The sequence below is a fragment of the Saxophila tyrrhenica genome, assembly GCF_035928015.1.
Source record: "Saxophila tyrrhenica strain CCFEE 5935 chromosome Unknown scaffold_10, whole genome shotgun sequence".
Classification (NCBI taxonomy): domain Eukaryota; kingdom Fungi; phylum Ascomycota; class Dothideomycetes; order Mycosphaerellales; family Extremaceae; genus Saxophila; species Saxophila tyrrhenica.
The window spans coordinates 64,472-78,925 of NW_027041742.1; the positions used below are offsets into that span (position 1 = coordinate 64,472).

The window sequence follows — 14,454 nt, forward strand, 5'->3', positions numbered from 1 at the left end:
GGTCGCAACGCGGTAATGTCAAGAGACTGGTGTGTTCGTTCTAGACGAGGAAAAAGTTCGAAGAAGGCGGCCTCGAATTGCGCCAGCCGAAGTTCCGCCGGCGCATGGGCAGAGGCGCGTCCTAACGAATCAATGACCTTCAGATTCAACTCATCAACAAGAACAAGTAATTGAGAAACATTGTGACCGAGGACTAATCGCTCGCTCTCATATGCGCCTCGCATGCTTTCGAAACGGGTGCTGAGGCAGAAGACTGCATCGATATCTGCCCAGACACTCCTATCAAGGCGATGGCTTCAGGTGAGTACGGCCATCGCCATCCAAGTTACATTTGTTAACACCGAATCAGCACGATGGACGCAATCGACTGAGCAACATCTGGGTTCCATCGCAGCGAGCTCCCGATGACACGCAATCCGAGAGTGGCCATGACCTACTCGTACGAGCGGGTTTCCTCCGTCAGGCGCACTCTGGGATCTTCCATCTGTTACCGCTCGGGCTGAGAGTGCAAGAAAAGGTCGAGCGGCTCATCGATAAGCACATGCAGAGCATTGGTGCATCCAAAGTTTCACTGTCATCAATCTCATCCGAAGACCTGTGGCAACGTTCTGGCCGGTTGGACCAAGGTCGAACGTCAGAGTTGCTCCATCTGGAAGATCGTAGGGGCACAAAGTACTTACTCTCCCCCACACACGAAGAGGAAATCACGACCATCATCGCCAATGCCGTCCATTCGTACAAAGAGCTGCCCTTGCGGCTCTACCAAGTCTCACGGAAATACCGCGACGAGCTTCGACCAAGGCAGGGCCTGTTACGTGGAAGAGAATTCGTAATGAAAGATTTGTACACGTTTGACGTGGACACGCAAGAGGCCCACGCAACTTACGACGAAGTACGAAGAGCATATTCCGCCTTCATGGACGAGCTGAAGATGCCTTACTTAACAGCACGAGCCGACTCCGGCAACATGGGCGGGAAGCTCAGCCATGAATTCCATTTCGCTTCAGAGCAGGGCGAGGACACGATCATCAGTTGCGACAAATGCAAGTTCTCGGTCAACGAAGAGTTGTTCATCGGCCCGTACGATCCACGACAGGCGCCGCTGCCTTGGGAAAGCCAAAATGCAGGTCAGTTTTGAAATTGCAGTTTCATATTGCTCAAGCTTTCAAATATCTCCACGTACGGCCAAAGATCGCAGATAATAGGGCATCCCGTCCGCTCTGCCGTACTCAAGCTGCGAATCGGGTGATTAGTACTACGGTGGGTGACCACGTGGGAATACCGCCTGCTGTACGTTTTGCATTTTTGGTACTCCATTCCAGCATTTTCGTTTTGTGTCTTCACAGATTTGCAGCCATTCCAGAGGCAAGAGATGTTTTTTTGCTGATCAGAGACGCAGAAGCCGACGTTGAAAAGGAGGTTGCGATCGAATATTACATAAGCAAGGACAGGAACACGCTCTGCACAATCTACTTTCCAGCCGAGCAAGTAGAGCCAAACATCCACGCTGTCAAAGCCATATTCCCGTACATCGACACTGGAATCACTGGCGAGCAGGCAAGGGCAGCGTATGAAGAGACTACCGGCGGACAAGGCCAAGCCATCAGCTTCCAGGACCCTCGACTGTCCCTCCGGAATTTCCGCTCCTCAACCAATTCCGAACTCGTCGCCTCCATCCGAAATGCGCCGCTATCTAGATATCATGGTCAAGTCATCCTACTCACCAAAGCTCAGCAAGGCGACACATGCGCAAAGTGTCAAGAAGGCAAACTCAACCTCCAACAAGCGGTCGAGATCGGCCACACCTTCCACCTCGGCCAGCGCTACAGCGAGCCGCTGAATGCAAAGGTCTTGAACAAGATGAACTTGAAAGTGCCCATAGAAATGGGCTGCCACGGCATCGGCGTGTCCCGTCTGATCGGCGCTGTGGCGTCTTTGCTCGCAGACCAGAAAGGTCTCAACTGGCCTCTCGAGATCTCACCGTTCGAAGTCATCATTGTCCCCTCCTCAGAGGTCACGCCGGATGATGTCAACAGAATGTACGATTTGCTCACCAAGAAGCGAGGGGGGCTGAGGACTCTGGACGTGGCTATTGACGACCGCGACAGGGGGCTGGGCTGGAAGCTCCGGGATGCGGATCTGGTCGGGTACCCGTTCATCGTTGTCATGGGCAATCAGTGGCGGAAGAGGGAAGCGGTGGAGCTGCAGTGCCGGAGGCGAGGGACGAAGATGAATGTTGCGGTGTCCGTCAGTGCCGAGGAGCTTATTGGCAGGATTCGGGAGTTGTGTGAGCAGCTGTGAGGTGGGTTGCTACGATGTGTTGAATGTTGGGTGTAGCGAGCGGTTTCTATAACACTACGGCTCTTGCATTGGGAGACTGCTGCTGCATTAGATGGCAAGAAAGGGGCATCATAAGACTGTAGCAAATCGCCTGACGTGAGGTCGTGGAGGCAGACACTCTGCATTAGATGAGTACTAATATCATTCATCACAAAAGGGTATCACAACAAACAACCCAAGCGCCGGTTCTGTGCCGTCCTCCCCGGCTACACACCGCACATACATGTATCCAAACATTATCTCCGGTTCAATCATCTGGTCTTCCAATACCCAGCAATCTCCGTCAGACAGTCACCCATAATGACTGGGCTGGCCATGAGACCGTGTCCTTCCCCTGCAAGAATCCTCAATTCGCATCCCCCCATCGCACTCGGGTCCGCCATGCTATCTCTACTCGGCGGTCCCGCTCCCCCATTGACTTTCGAACGGCGGTCCATTTGCCCAGCGAGCCATTTCACGTTCGCAAGCGGCACGCGCTTGTCCTCTGACCCATGTGTCACCACCACCTCGCGGCTAACGTCGGTATATCTGAATCCGACGTCGCGATGTCGTTCAAGACAGACGAGGAGGTCGGTAGCGGGGTTGCTGTCGCGGACGGCGAGTTCCCAGGTCCGTTGCGTGAGGTGGGTGGTATACAGCGTCTTGCGTTCCTTTTCCGTGTGCTCGGCGGCGTTGAGGGCGGAGGAGGCGAACTCGAAGCTCGGGTCCATCGGTGTAGCGGTGGCGGACATGATGACGGCGGAAGGTTTGCGGGACAGAGGAGCGCCGTTTTTGGACGTGAGGGGGATGGGGTAGTTTTCCATGGGGTTGAGATCGGGCATGAATTGATCCATTAGCATCATGGATTCGCGGCGGTTCAAGTCGGCCGGTGTGAGTGCTGTGGCCGCGCCGTCACGGGTTGACGGGCGGGCTTTGGACCGGACTGGAGAAGTGGGCGACTCGGCGTAGTTGTGTGATTTGGTTCTTTTGGCGGCTGGCTTGAGGGAGGCAGATGTCGCGGTCATGAAGGAGGAGTTTGCGGCCCGGAGGAAGGGGGTTGGGAGAACGCGTAGTAGGCGCTGACTTCGAGGTAGAGCGCCGGCGGGAGGGGCGGAGGTAGTAGAGTGCGGTACTGCGCCGAGCTGGCTAGGCGGGATCCAAGGTGCAAGTAGGTGGATTTTGCCGTGGATGTTCTGAGGCATGACGAGCGCGGTGGCAAGCGCATAGATCGCACCAGCCGAGTGGGCTAGCATGCTGAACTTCGTGATGCCGAGCGATTGGCAGATCGTCCACACATCGTCCGGCCAGTTCAGAGGACCGCTTCGGTCTGTAGCAGGATAAGGCTCGCTGCCACCCACGCCTGGTCGGTCCACCGTGATGAGTCTGAGCCGCAAGGTTGTCGCCAGTTCATCGTAAAAGGCGGTCACATATCGAGTCAAACCCATTCCCACGCAGATGAAGACTGCTGCGCCGCTCGGGTCGCCAACTTCACTAAAGCTGATGACACGGCCAGTGACAGGATGCTTGATCTTGCGACTGAGGCGCGCCGATTGCAGGTAGTCAGTCACCGCCACCTCAATGCTGTCTCTCCGCGGCACTGGAGGCTCAGGCTCTGGGGAAGCATAACGCGTATTTCGCGCATCGCTGGTCGATTTCCTCCGATTCTTTTTCTTGTCAAAGTCCAGTGGTAAATCTGGGTGGTAGTGTGTCCAACGATCCTGCTGCTTTTTCCGCTGGCTCTTTGTCAGGCGCAAAGACACAGTGTCCGGGGCCTGGTTCTCTGTTGGCACCAACCTGACTTGGGTTCCGGGATACTGCTTCAAGATGTTCGGAAGTTGTTCTGGCTCGCGCGCAGACGTGTTGCGTCGATGAGTCGGCCTCTCATTCTGCTCTTTCTTCGGCTCCCGCTCAGCGCCCTGTAGCGCATCAACTGCATCGGCGTAGGAGTAGTCGAGCGAGAGCGGTGGTGTCGGTGCTGAGCTCGTCATGGGTCGCGCTTGGAGTTGTTTCTCATCCAATGACAGGTTCCGACGCCGTATGAAACCATTCACATCCGCCCTGCCATGGGCATCCTGCCCGCGCGACGGTGGAGGCTTGGTCTCGGTGATTCCAAGGATCTTGTGTGCCTTGACCGGAGGTTCTGTCACAGAACGAAGTGTGTCTGGTCGCATGCGAGCGGCTCGCTTACTCTCCTCGCTTTTGCGCGCCACATCAATATTGGGCGTGACAGGGGTCTGATTGGCCGTAGTGTTGACGACCTTGGGAGGCACGATTGATTGCGATTCCAGTAACCTGGACTTTCGTTGTTCCTGAAGTTCTCGAATTCGCTTCACTGTCTCGTCTTCTTCGCCCAGGTCCGCCCAACTCGACTCTGGAATCTTTTTTGGGGCCGCGCCCATCACACTGTCTACTTTGCCTTCTCCTGCCCCGCCTTCACTTTTACTATACTCCTTCTCGCTCTTGTCCTTTTTAGAAGACCTCTCGGTCTTTTCTGGTGAGCGCTTCGACTTGCGATCTTTCTTCTTTCGCCCAGGAGTACTCGTCTGAGATTGGTGAAGGGACGAAGTTCGCATTGGTACCGAGTCCGCTATGATACTCTTGCGGGGCGAATTTCGATGCGACGACCTGTTCTCGCTTATCGGTGTTTCGGCTGGTGTAATTGATGGGGTGGGCAGAGATGACGGCGCCGAATCCTCGGCCTCCGGTGTCTCCTCGATCGGTGCGGGCGTGGTAATAGACTGCTCTTCACTTCCCGAATCCGTCAAATACAGTCGCCGCTTCGAACTCGAAACTGGAGGCGTAGTAGCCTTTGCAATGATTTGCTCTGCCCTTGAGACCACGGGACCTTCTGCAGCATCCTCCTCCACGATCTCGATCCTGGTGCTCATACGTCTGAGAGAATCATGCGACCGCATGCGACGTACACTCCTCATGCTTCCAGTCTCTCTTGTGCTCGTGCTTTCAAACGACTCATGGCTGAGTGAGTTCTGCTTAACCCAGCTTTCTGCACTCAACTTGTTCTTCGAATAGCCCGTCTTCTCTTTACCCATGGATGAGTACGAGCTCCGCCGGGAGCGCAGTGACGGAGTGCGAATAGGCTGGGCAGGGTTCGTACCAGTGTAGCTCGGCGATCGGGTTGCGGTGTAATTAGACATGCCAGAGGGTGGCCGCGAAGTGCGAATGGTAGGTGGCAGCGCAGCATCCGGCACGTCGTCTCCCTCGTCCATTGCTATCCCGGTGCCATACTCCACTCCGAAGCCCGGCGAGACCGAACGTTCGATTGTGTGAAGACTCCTGATGCCGCTGTGAACCGAGCGGGGCCGCGACCGTTCACTCGTAGAGCCAGAGAAGGAAGTGTGGTCGGTGGGAGAGTTTCCTAGCGTGTCAAGGGAATCGAGGATGGAGCTGATGACGAGCGGATTTGCTGGCCTGACCTTGACGCGGCTCGACGATCGCCTCTCCTCGCGCTTCTGCTCACCACGCTCTGGCACCGTTTGCGACGACGTCGATCTGCTCATCCCCTCCGTTCGCCGAGATTCGGACGGACTCAAGCTTGCTGCCATCCTCTCGCGCCGGTATACAACGTCGACTACGCGCGAACGAGGGCACTATGCCACTTCGATGTTGCTCGCGCCAGGAGTCTGCGGCTCATCTGCCGCCCATGTGCCGCGGATTGTTGTCGCATTGGAGCGTCGTGGGGCGTAGCTGTCTCGTGGCGTCCTTCGGCCGATCTCAGTCCACGGTATGGAATCAGAAGGTGTCGTACAACGAAGCGACCTTCTTCCGCCCAGAACAGGGATAGGGACACAGAATCGCTTGCAGCAACGGCCGCCGGCAGATGCGCTGAACCCCTGTCGCTTCCACGTTCGGCCCCCGCCGATTGGCCCGAGAATGCCCTGAATCATGGGAGCAATCTCTCTAACATTCACTCCTATCTTCTGCAGAACGACATGAACATCATCAGGCTTGTTACAGATACGATGGTGAGAAGAGCAGTGTCTTACCGGTGCTTGTCAAGATCATGCCGACGTCATTATTGGCATGTTCATGCTCGACCACATCCTTATGAGGTTATCTTGATTCTCAACGAGAAATGCCCCAGCGGTCCAGCAGAGGTATGAGCACCAGTCTATCAGTTTGACAGGAGAAAGGGAGTGTCAGTCACCCCGCAAGGATTTCAACCTGTTCAGATGAGGGGAAATGGCCTCAGCATACTGTCAGACTGGAGAGTCAACGAACCACCCTGGCTGTTATACGGAGTACAGCGCCATCCGAAGATACTGGACGCCTGATGGGACTTCCCATACTCCGGCAGAACCACGGCTCTTACCACCTCCAGCATCCGCGACGGCGGCTATCAGTGTCTAGAATTTATACCTTACTGTACTTGGATGCTGCCTCATAGCATCACACCGCCATGAGTTCCGCGTGCAACATGCAACCGACCGAGCCGCCACAACCAACAGCGATCGGCATCGACCCATCGGGCAAGCTGGGCCATCTCTCGCGACGCCACCAACAAGTGTGCGGAGATCGACGTGTGTAGCACGTGAGTCAGGTGCTTCAGCGACCTGCAGGCGGATGAGGTAATGGTGTGGCCCGCCAGAGCCACGTGGGAGGTGAGACAGGGACGCGGCCACACCTTGTTCTGACGTCCGTGGTTGAGCGACATCACCTTTTTTCGTTCTTGAGCATCCACCTTTGCTTGAAGGTGGCTTGCATCGATGGCGAGATGGGTATGGCGATATCTGTGGATCACATCTCATTGCATTGGCACAGAATGAGCACCAATGCGGTTGAACGGCCGTACTCAGTAGGTTGAAATCTCCTAATACTACATCTCGTTTCGCATCTCCGCTGGAAAGAATGAAAGCTGCCGTCTGGCGCAGACCCTCTATGACCACCACCCTCACAAACGCCAGTTCGTAGCTCCGACACAATCGAAAGAGATGTAACGCTCGAAAGAAGGACATCATCGCCAAGTCATAAAGCTTGCTCAAGGAGAACCACCCTGGTTGAACGTCAGTGGAAACAACCGCTCCCCACGCCTGCACCTCCACGCGTTGGTTGCTTGGAGCAGGTCTTCACAGCCCTGCAAGAGCATGAACCAGCGCCTGACGAAAGGTTCGGACAACTCCCAATTCGCAGGCTGATCAGGCTCGTTCCACACCACCAAGCCACCCCTGAGCCAGTTGCCGTTGTGGTTCTCGAGAGCGCCGCTAGACCGTATAGACCGCGCAAAGTCTGCCGCGTTGAGCTGATGTGTCGCAATGGCGCGTAGGATGTTGAAACGTAGCCGGGCGTGTGGTAAGCTGTCGATGATGGGATCGTGAGGTACTTGATATTGCAGCTCCACGGGCGTCAACGACGACGGCACCTGACGGTTGCCCACCCGCGGCGTCTTGATTGCTGTTCCGGATTGGAGTGCGGCCAGATTTATGCCGAGTTTCTGAGCATTGCTGACGACCGCGGCCATGAAATTTCGATTTATGATGCGGGCGAGCTCATCGCAGACCCGGCCTGCTTCGGCGTTGGCCTGGCTGGTGCTGGAGACCGCAGTAGACTGTGCGGTGGGTGGCGAAGGCTGGCTTGTCTCTGACTCCGAGGTTGCGTCTTCGTCTTCGGATTCCTCTTCGTCATCGTCATCATCGTCGTCTTCTTCTTCTCGTATATCTGACTTTGTCGATGACCCGCTGCGAGGCTTGTACTGCTTTGGCGACTCTCCGGCTCGCTGGCGCTGGCGGAAGGCACGTTGATTAAGTCTATTCTGGATGCGGCGCCGTTCTGCTGGGTCGTTTTTGCCTCTCCAGTTTTCGTTCGCTGTCATCACGGTGGCGATGGGGATGGAGGGCGATGACCGGTCATCATCGTCGGATGACCTTCGTTCCATTTTGATTGCGGTATAGTGGTCGAAATTGCCTCGCGGATGCCACTGGTCTGTGTACTTGGTGGAGTAAGAGACGGTCATGGTTGCTATAGTTATAAAGTTCACTTGCTCTCAAATGCCTGACGAGCAGCGCCCTGCGCAAGTGGAATATTGACAACATCTCGAAGCTGCGGCTGGGCGTATCTTAAAAGATTACGGATACATAGCAACACTATGTCATCTCCATTCTCGAGAAGGACCTGGTACCCTCGAGGGAACTAGCGGTCGTTGAACTGCTCATCTGAGTCATCCCGCAGCGTATAGTGCCATCCGTTTGTCGTGTTTGCAACGGTCCACGCCTTTCCTACAGACGCCATGCATTGGCAATGTAGCCCTTCGCGACCGACATTCCAGGATTTGATATCGGTCTCCTCAGCTGGCGACGGCCGGGAGAATTGCGGCGGATGTGTACCGCGCAGCAGAGGCTACGGCGGGAAGCAGGAGGACGGGCGGCCAACATACACCAACACGCTACGTGCATCGGAAACCACGCCGCTGCACCCGAGTGCCGCCCGAGCTCGCCTAAGGTGGTGCTTTAGCGGAACAACAATGCAAATCGTGAGGTATCGAACCACTCAGTCGTTATGCTCGCTGACGCCACCGGGTCTGAGAGCGCATGGGAAGTGATCAAGCTGGAAAGTTCAGCCGCCGGAGCTCGAATGGTGGGCGGACGATGCTCGTTGTTTCTCGATGGCTTGATGGATGACAAAACCAATGACCGCCGATGCGCCGCCGAGCGATGGACGGCGGCCGCGTAGCTCGACCCGCGAGTCGCAGAGGAACGTACCTTTTCCCAGCTGTCGCTGCGACGTCGAGCTTCCATTTTCCGTTCCAGGAAAGTAGTTGGACAACCCGGTAGCACGCTAAGGCTGTTGCTGCCGTTGTGTGCGTTGAAGCGGACGCGACAGAAAATCCAATCGGCGGAGATCTCCCCCATCGGGACTGGCTACGTAGGAGGCGCCGACTTCACCTCACTCGGCTTCTACTAACCCGACCGCAGGGCTTCACTGTCCGTCTCACACGTCGCGTCGACCACCCGGTGAAGTATAGTAAGCTCTTACGCAAGCATCTTCGGTGGCCTGCACGCGCTGATTACTACCACGTCCCCTATCGATGTCGTGGATGAGTGAGACGCCTTCAGATCGCGACCATGGCAGCCATCCAGCAGTCGCTTCGGGACCACCTGCTCTACGCATCGGGATACCTCAAGGGCAGGTCCTTCACCGTCCCGACCAGCTTCTCCCAACTGTACGGCGTCACGGTCGCTAGGTTCACCAATCTGCTGTCGCTGCCACTGCCCTTCCTCTCCTTCTTGGCGCTGCCAGTACTCGGTACCTCGACCACCACGATCAATCTCGTCTTCTTCTACCTCACGTGGTCAGCGCTAGTCCTGAGCCACGACCAGCTCACCGTCGAACTGTACGGCACCTTGGCGATCCGTCTGCTCTGCTTCGTCCTGCCAGCCTGCGGATTCCTCGGCTTCGACTGTCTGCTCCCGTCCCTTTCCAAATCCTTCAAAAACCGTGGCGCCAGCCAATCGCCGCTCCGGTTGGGTCGGAAGAAGCTGTTGGAGATTGTTGGTTTTAGCCTCCTGAATGTTTGCCTTGCGCTCGTGTTGCAAGCCGCCCTGGAGTTCTTCTTCACCGACATTCTTCGGACGAAGAGCATTCTAAAAGTCACATCAGCAGTGCCGTGGCCTCTGACGATCCTCAAAGACGTGGCAAAGGGCTTCGCGATCCGCAGCATCGTGAGCTATCTGGTCCATCGGTTCCTGCTGCACACCTACGATTCGCCTCTGAAGACCTGGCATCTCCAATGGCAGCACAGCGTGCGATTGCCGTTCAGCTTGGTCGCGGCGTATGATCACCCAGTCAACTACCTTTTAGGCCAGTGGCTGCCGACGTATCTGCCTGCTTATCTCTTCCGCTTCCACGTCCTGACGTGGCACCTCTTCATTGCCCTCTGCAGTCTCGAAGAGCTGTTCGTGTATTCGGGCTATGCCGTCCTGCCTTCGAGCATTGTCCTGGTGGGCATGGCGCGTCGGACTGACGAACATTTCGACGTTGTCTACGATGGCAAGGAAGCCGGCAATTTCGGCCGCTTCGGGATTCTCGACTTCGTGTGCGGCACTACCTGCGCGAAGGAGGATGACGCTGTCGACGACATTCAAGCTGAAGCCGAAAAGCACAATGTGCAGGACCGCGCCGAGGGCGTCATGGATGGCATAGTGTCTGGTGTGAAAGGCAGGAAGAGACCGAACACCCGTGCCCAACGCAAGAAGAGTTAGCCGGCTGTTGATCAGAGCTTGCTAGTGGTTTAGGTATTGGCGTCTGTTATCCTGTTTTGGTGCGTTGAACGGTTGTTGTTCTGATCATCGGTTCATCTGTCGAACATGCGTTGAAGCCCAAGGCTTGTGGTTGGGGTTGGTCGGATACATTGGGCTATGCTTGCTTTCATGATACCCCCATTGTTGTGATGCGCATCGTTCGAGTGGCCGACGTCCGCTTGACATGCTTGAGTGTTTCTCGTCGATCTGTGTACTGACTTTCGGTTGTCGAGCGGTTCGTTGCGGCTCAACTAATATAGTACTGAGTACAACTCTTCTACTCCATTCAGGAACAGCTCATCTTCTTATTCTCACGTTGCGCGAGAAGGGAGCTCACCTACACAACTGCATGGGCGTCTGTTGAATACGAGGGAAAGACATCGACAAGACGTACTGCAAGGTAAAGGTTATACTTAACTTACAACCACCTGCACCCAAGCGCCCGGTCCGCTTCAACGGCAGTGTCCAATGCAGGCGACCGACCCGCAGCGATCACCGACGCCGCCGAAACATCGGCACAGTACAGACGCCAGACGCCACACCACCGGGTTCACGTAATGGGATCGCTCCCCTGCCTCCGGTGGGCCGATGTATCTCGCTGGCACGGACCGTGAGACACTGCTAGCCTGGAACGAATACGGCATGGGGGGTGGTTGAGTCAGCAATGTCCAACCCCAGTTGTCGCAGGTTGCGTCTGGAGGGACAGGGGTGCTTGGGTTGCAGCTGTCCGGACGGTGCTAGCGTGCTGTGTCATGTAAAGAGGAGGCCAGGTCCGTCCTGATGCAGATGCCTTACCAATCCTCGAAGCAGCAGCTCTCACTGATCGTTTAAGTAGCTGGCAGCGTCCGGCGAACGTTTCAGAACACAGGCTAACGAGACACCTTGAACCGCCCACACCACACTGCGGGCCAGGGGCTACCCACGTTACGGGTTTCGCGACTACGAGATCCTACAAGCTTGGGCGAGACGGCTTACCAGCCTCTTACCAATCCATGGAACCGACGTTGAGCGACAGGGGCCAGAGGTCCGACGAGCAGCATTATGTGTTCGAGGCAGAGAGTCAAGTACTGTCAATGTCAGGACTGACCACATCGACGACCTTAGACACCGCCAGCGATGACACGGAATTGCAGTACCTCAACCTGCGTACGCCCTTTGTCACAGACTTGGACGCAAAGTCAGCTTCCCCAACTACATTCAGCCATCCTGCAAGATCAGTCATCCACCAACGCAGTGGTATCAGTTCTACGAGCAATACAATCATCGGCAGCATCGGATTGATTTGATCCCAGCCAACCTCTCAGCTTAAGCAACATTTCAACGGCATATTGCGAGCCCTTCAAGATGAGCTTATGTCAAGAACAACCACGAAGGGCATTGGATGAGCCCACCAACAACAAGTCATTAGCTGCAGCAACAGCACAGTGGCTGAGGATACATATCGATGGTTACAAGACTGACTACTTTGACAAGGAGCGTTGGAATAGTGCCGTCTGCTCTCACAAATCCGAGGACACGAAGTTGGACTCCACCACAACATCGATCGAGTAACACATGCGAAACAAAGGACATGAGGCTGCTACGATCAAAATCTCCCACCCACTTTCAAGATCCGCATGTTGGATGGATGCAGGAGAGCTTCGGAGGTAGGAGGCGAGGATAGTGATGAAGGGCAGTGTCAAACGATCGTTCGTCGGTACAGCGCCAGCGATTCGCACCAACGGATGCTGTTGAGAAGATGTGTGGTCGAGCTCTTTCACAGGCTGAGAGGTCGACGTTGGGAGCGTCTACTTTGGATGCCGGCGCACTGTCGAGCAGGGCCAACATAGGTATACAATTTAAGGACCGTCGTTGTCGTTGTCGTTTTGGGTGACGTACCAGACGTGAGCCATGATGAATTTGCTCCAGCCACGAAGTCACGAATGTCACATGCCAACCTGGATCTCGAGAGGTCGTTGCATGTGCTGGCAGCATGTTGACATCCTTCCGCGAACCCTCGTCTCGCCATTCTGTGGACCCATGCTCTTCTCTCATCCGTAGACAAAACTACCTCTTCCCCAATGCATGCACCCAAGCCAATCTAGCCTGACAAGGCAGCTGGTCTTCCACGCCCCTGCCGACCAACATCCGCCTCGCACTAGCGCCCATCTCCACAGTTGGTCCAAGCCCCAACACCACACCCTGTCCCAACTTCACCTCCACCTTAAACAACGCACAATTACTGCACATCTAATGCTCACGAAGCGCGCCATCTTCCCTCCCTTATCGCAATGTAGAGCCTACACCACACCTCGCACCCTCCCCGTCCTCCCCGACGCCTCGCTCGAGACCTTCCGCTCGCAAGCCTACCAGCCCGCTATACCCGTCTTACTCCCCCGGAACACCTTTGCGCACTTACCTGCAATCTCCAAATGGTTCATCCCCCGTTATCAGCAAAGCGGTGGAGGCGTAGCAGGTGAAGCAGCGCTCAACCGCACCTACCTCTCCCGCTTCGGCTCGACCATCGTTCCATTAGAGATCAGCAACAATGAGCATTTCTCGCGGACAGAACAGTCCCTATCCTTCTTCCTCGAGTGCGTACACGCCGCTTCCTCAAACTACTCCACCCGCACGAACCGCTATTTCAGCGCCTACGTGCCCGGTGCTCGCGCGGTCAAGCGGACGAGAGTGTCTAACGACTTCTTCAGTGCTGCTGCTCCTGCTGCTGCCGTGACAGCGAAGCCGGCGGCTAGGGTATATCTCGCGCAAGCGCCTATCGTGGACCTGCCGCAGGGGTTGAGGGAGGATGTGCCGGTCCCGGAGATCGTGCTGAAGGCCGGGAAGGGCGATGTCTACGACTCGAGTATCTGGCTGGGTGACGCGCCGACCTTCACACCCCTCCATCGAGACCCGAACCCGAACCTCTTCGTGCAATTGGCGGGGAAGAAAGTGGTACGGCTGTGCAAGCCGGAGGTCGGGAGGGGGATCTTCGCCAAAGTGCAAGAGCAGATTGGCGGGTCGGCGTCGGATGTGATGAGAGGGGAGGAGATGATGCAGGGTGCGGAGAAGAAGGCGCTGGAAGCTGAGGTCTGGGACGATGAGCAGAGGGGGGAGAACAGCAGCAGCAGTGTGCTGTGGGAAGCCGAGCTGAGTCCGGGAGACGGACTGTTCATACCCAAGGGCTGGTGGCATAGTGTCAAAGGTGTTGGGAGCGGGATGACTGGGTCGGTCAATTGGTGGTTTAGATGATGTGAGACGACTTCAGGTCTTGAGAGGATCACGAGAGATGACAATGTACCAAGCACAGTAAACACGCTTTCCGCTGCAAAAACTACATAACACTGATGAGATAGCACTTAACCATAGATTCCACTGCCACTTCCCTTTCCCTTGATTCCTTTCCCATCGCTCAATCGCTCCTCCAAATCCATACTCATTCCCTCGCCATCCATGAAACCATGCCTCCTGAACTGTGCATGTTCACTTCCTCCACCTCCACTTTCCGCTGTTCATGCTTCAAGACAGCATGCTCCGCCTCGTGAAGCTATCGTCTTCCAATGCTCGCTCCTCCATCCGTCTGTCTATCTCTCATCCATTCAAGCTCGTCAATGATGTTGGTGAGCCATTTCTGCTGCTGCTTTCTGCTCTGCAAAACATGATTCCATGCTGCATAACCATGCAGCAGCTCTCCCTCCCCATGTCGTCGGTGTCGATGTCGATGCGTAAAGAGTGTATACCAGTCAGAATCTGCATCTGCTGCTCAAAGCAGCCCTAAAGTCGAGAAGGTGCCATCCCAGCTTTCGCCAGTCACAAACCCCTTCTGCTGTGTGTGGTGAAGACCTGAAGTGTGTGCAGGCCAAAGCACATGTGGGTGTCGAAAAAGTAACGCAAGACTTTTGTTGAT

At 55.8% G+C, this 14,454-nt stretch overlaps 5 protein-coding genes across 5 annotated transcripts; 3 read left to right on the plus strand and 2 right to left on the minus strand.

Moving 5' to 3' along the window:
- Window positions 1-222: 222 nt before the first annotated feature.
- On the plus strand, window positions 223-2,301 carry LTR77_006535 (uncharacterized protein; the record flags this gene model as incomplete). Its single annotated transcript, XM_064803777.1, has 3 exons — window positions 223-300; window positions 350-1,127; window positions 1,400-2,301. The coding sequence occupies 3 exons, from the start codon at window positions 223-225 to the stop codon at window positions 2,299-2,301; spliced, it is 1,758 nt and encodes a 585-aa protein (XP_064657578.1).
- A 290-nt stretch (window positions 2,302-2,591) lies between these two features.
- LTR77_006536 (uncharacterized protein) lies at window positions 2,592-5,882 on the minus strand (the record flags this gene model as incomplete). Its single annotated transcript, XM_064803778.1, has 1 exon — window positions 2,592-5,882. One exon carries the CDS (start codon window positions 5,880-5,882, stop codon window positions 2,592-2,594), a length of 3,291 nt encoding a protein of 1,096 aa, XP_064657579.1.
- Window positions 5,883-7,315: 1,433 nt separating this feature from the next.
- On the minus strand, window positions 7,316-8,287 carry LTR77_006537 (uncharacterized protein; the record flags this gene model as incomplete). The annotated part of the gene is made up of 1 exon (XM_064803779.1): window positions 7,316-8,287. One exon carries the CDS (start codon window positions 8,285-8,287, stop codon window positions 7,316-7,318), a length of 972 nt encoding a protein of 323 aa, XP_064657580.1.
- Window positions 8,288-9,395: 1,108 nt separating this feature from the next.
- Window positions 9,396-10,532, plus strand: LTR77_006538 (uncharacterized protein; the record flags this gene model as incomplete). The annotated part of the gene is made up of 1 exon (XM_064803780.1): window positions 9,396-10,532. The coding sequence occupies one exon, from the start codon at window positions 9,396-9,398 to the stop codon at window positions 10,530-10,532; it is 1,137 nt and encodes a 378-aa protein (XP_064657581.1).
- A 2,271-nt stretch (window positions 10,533-12,803) lies between these two features.
- On the plus strand, window positions 12,804-13,799 carry LTR77_006539 (uncharacterized protein; the record flags this gene model as incomplete). The annotated part of the gene is made up of 1 exon (XM_064803781.1): window positions 12,804-13,799. One exon carries the CDS (start codon window positions 12,804-12,806, stop codon window positions 13,797-13,799), a length of 996 nt encoding a protein of 331 aa, XP_064657582.1.
- Between the last annotated feature and the right edge of the window lie 655 nt (window positions 13,800-14,454).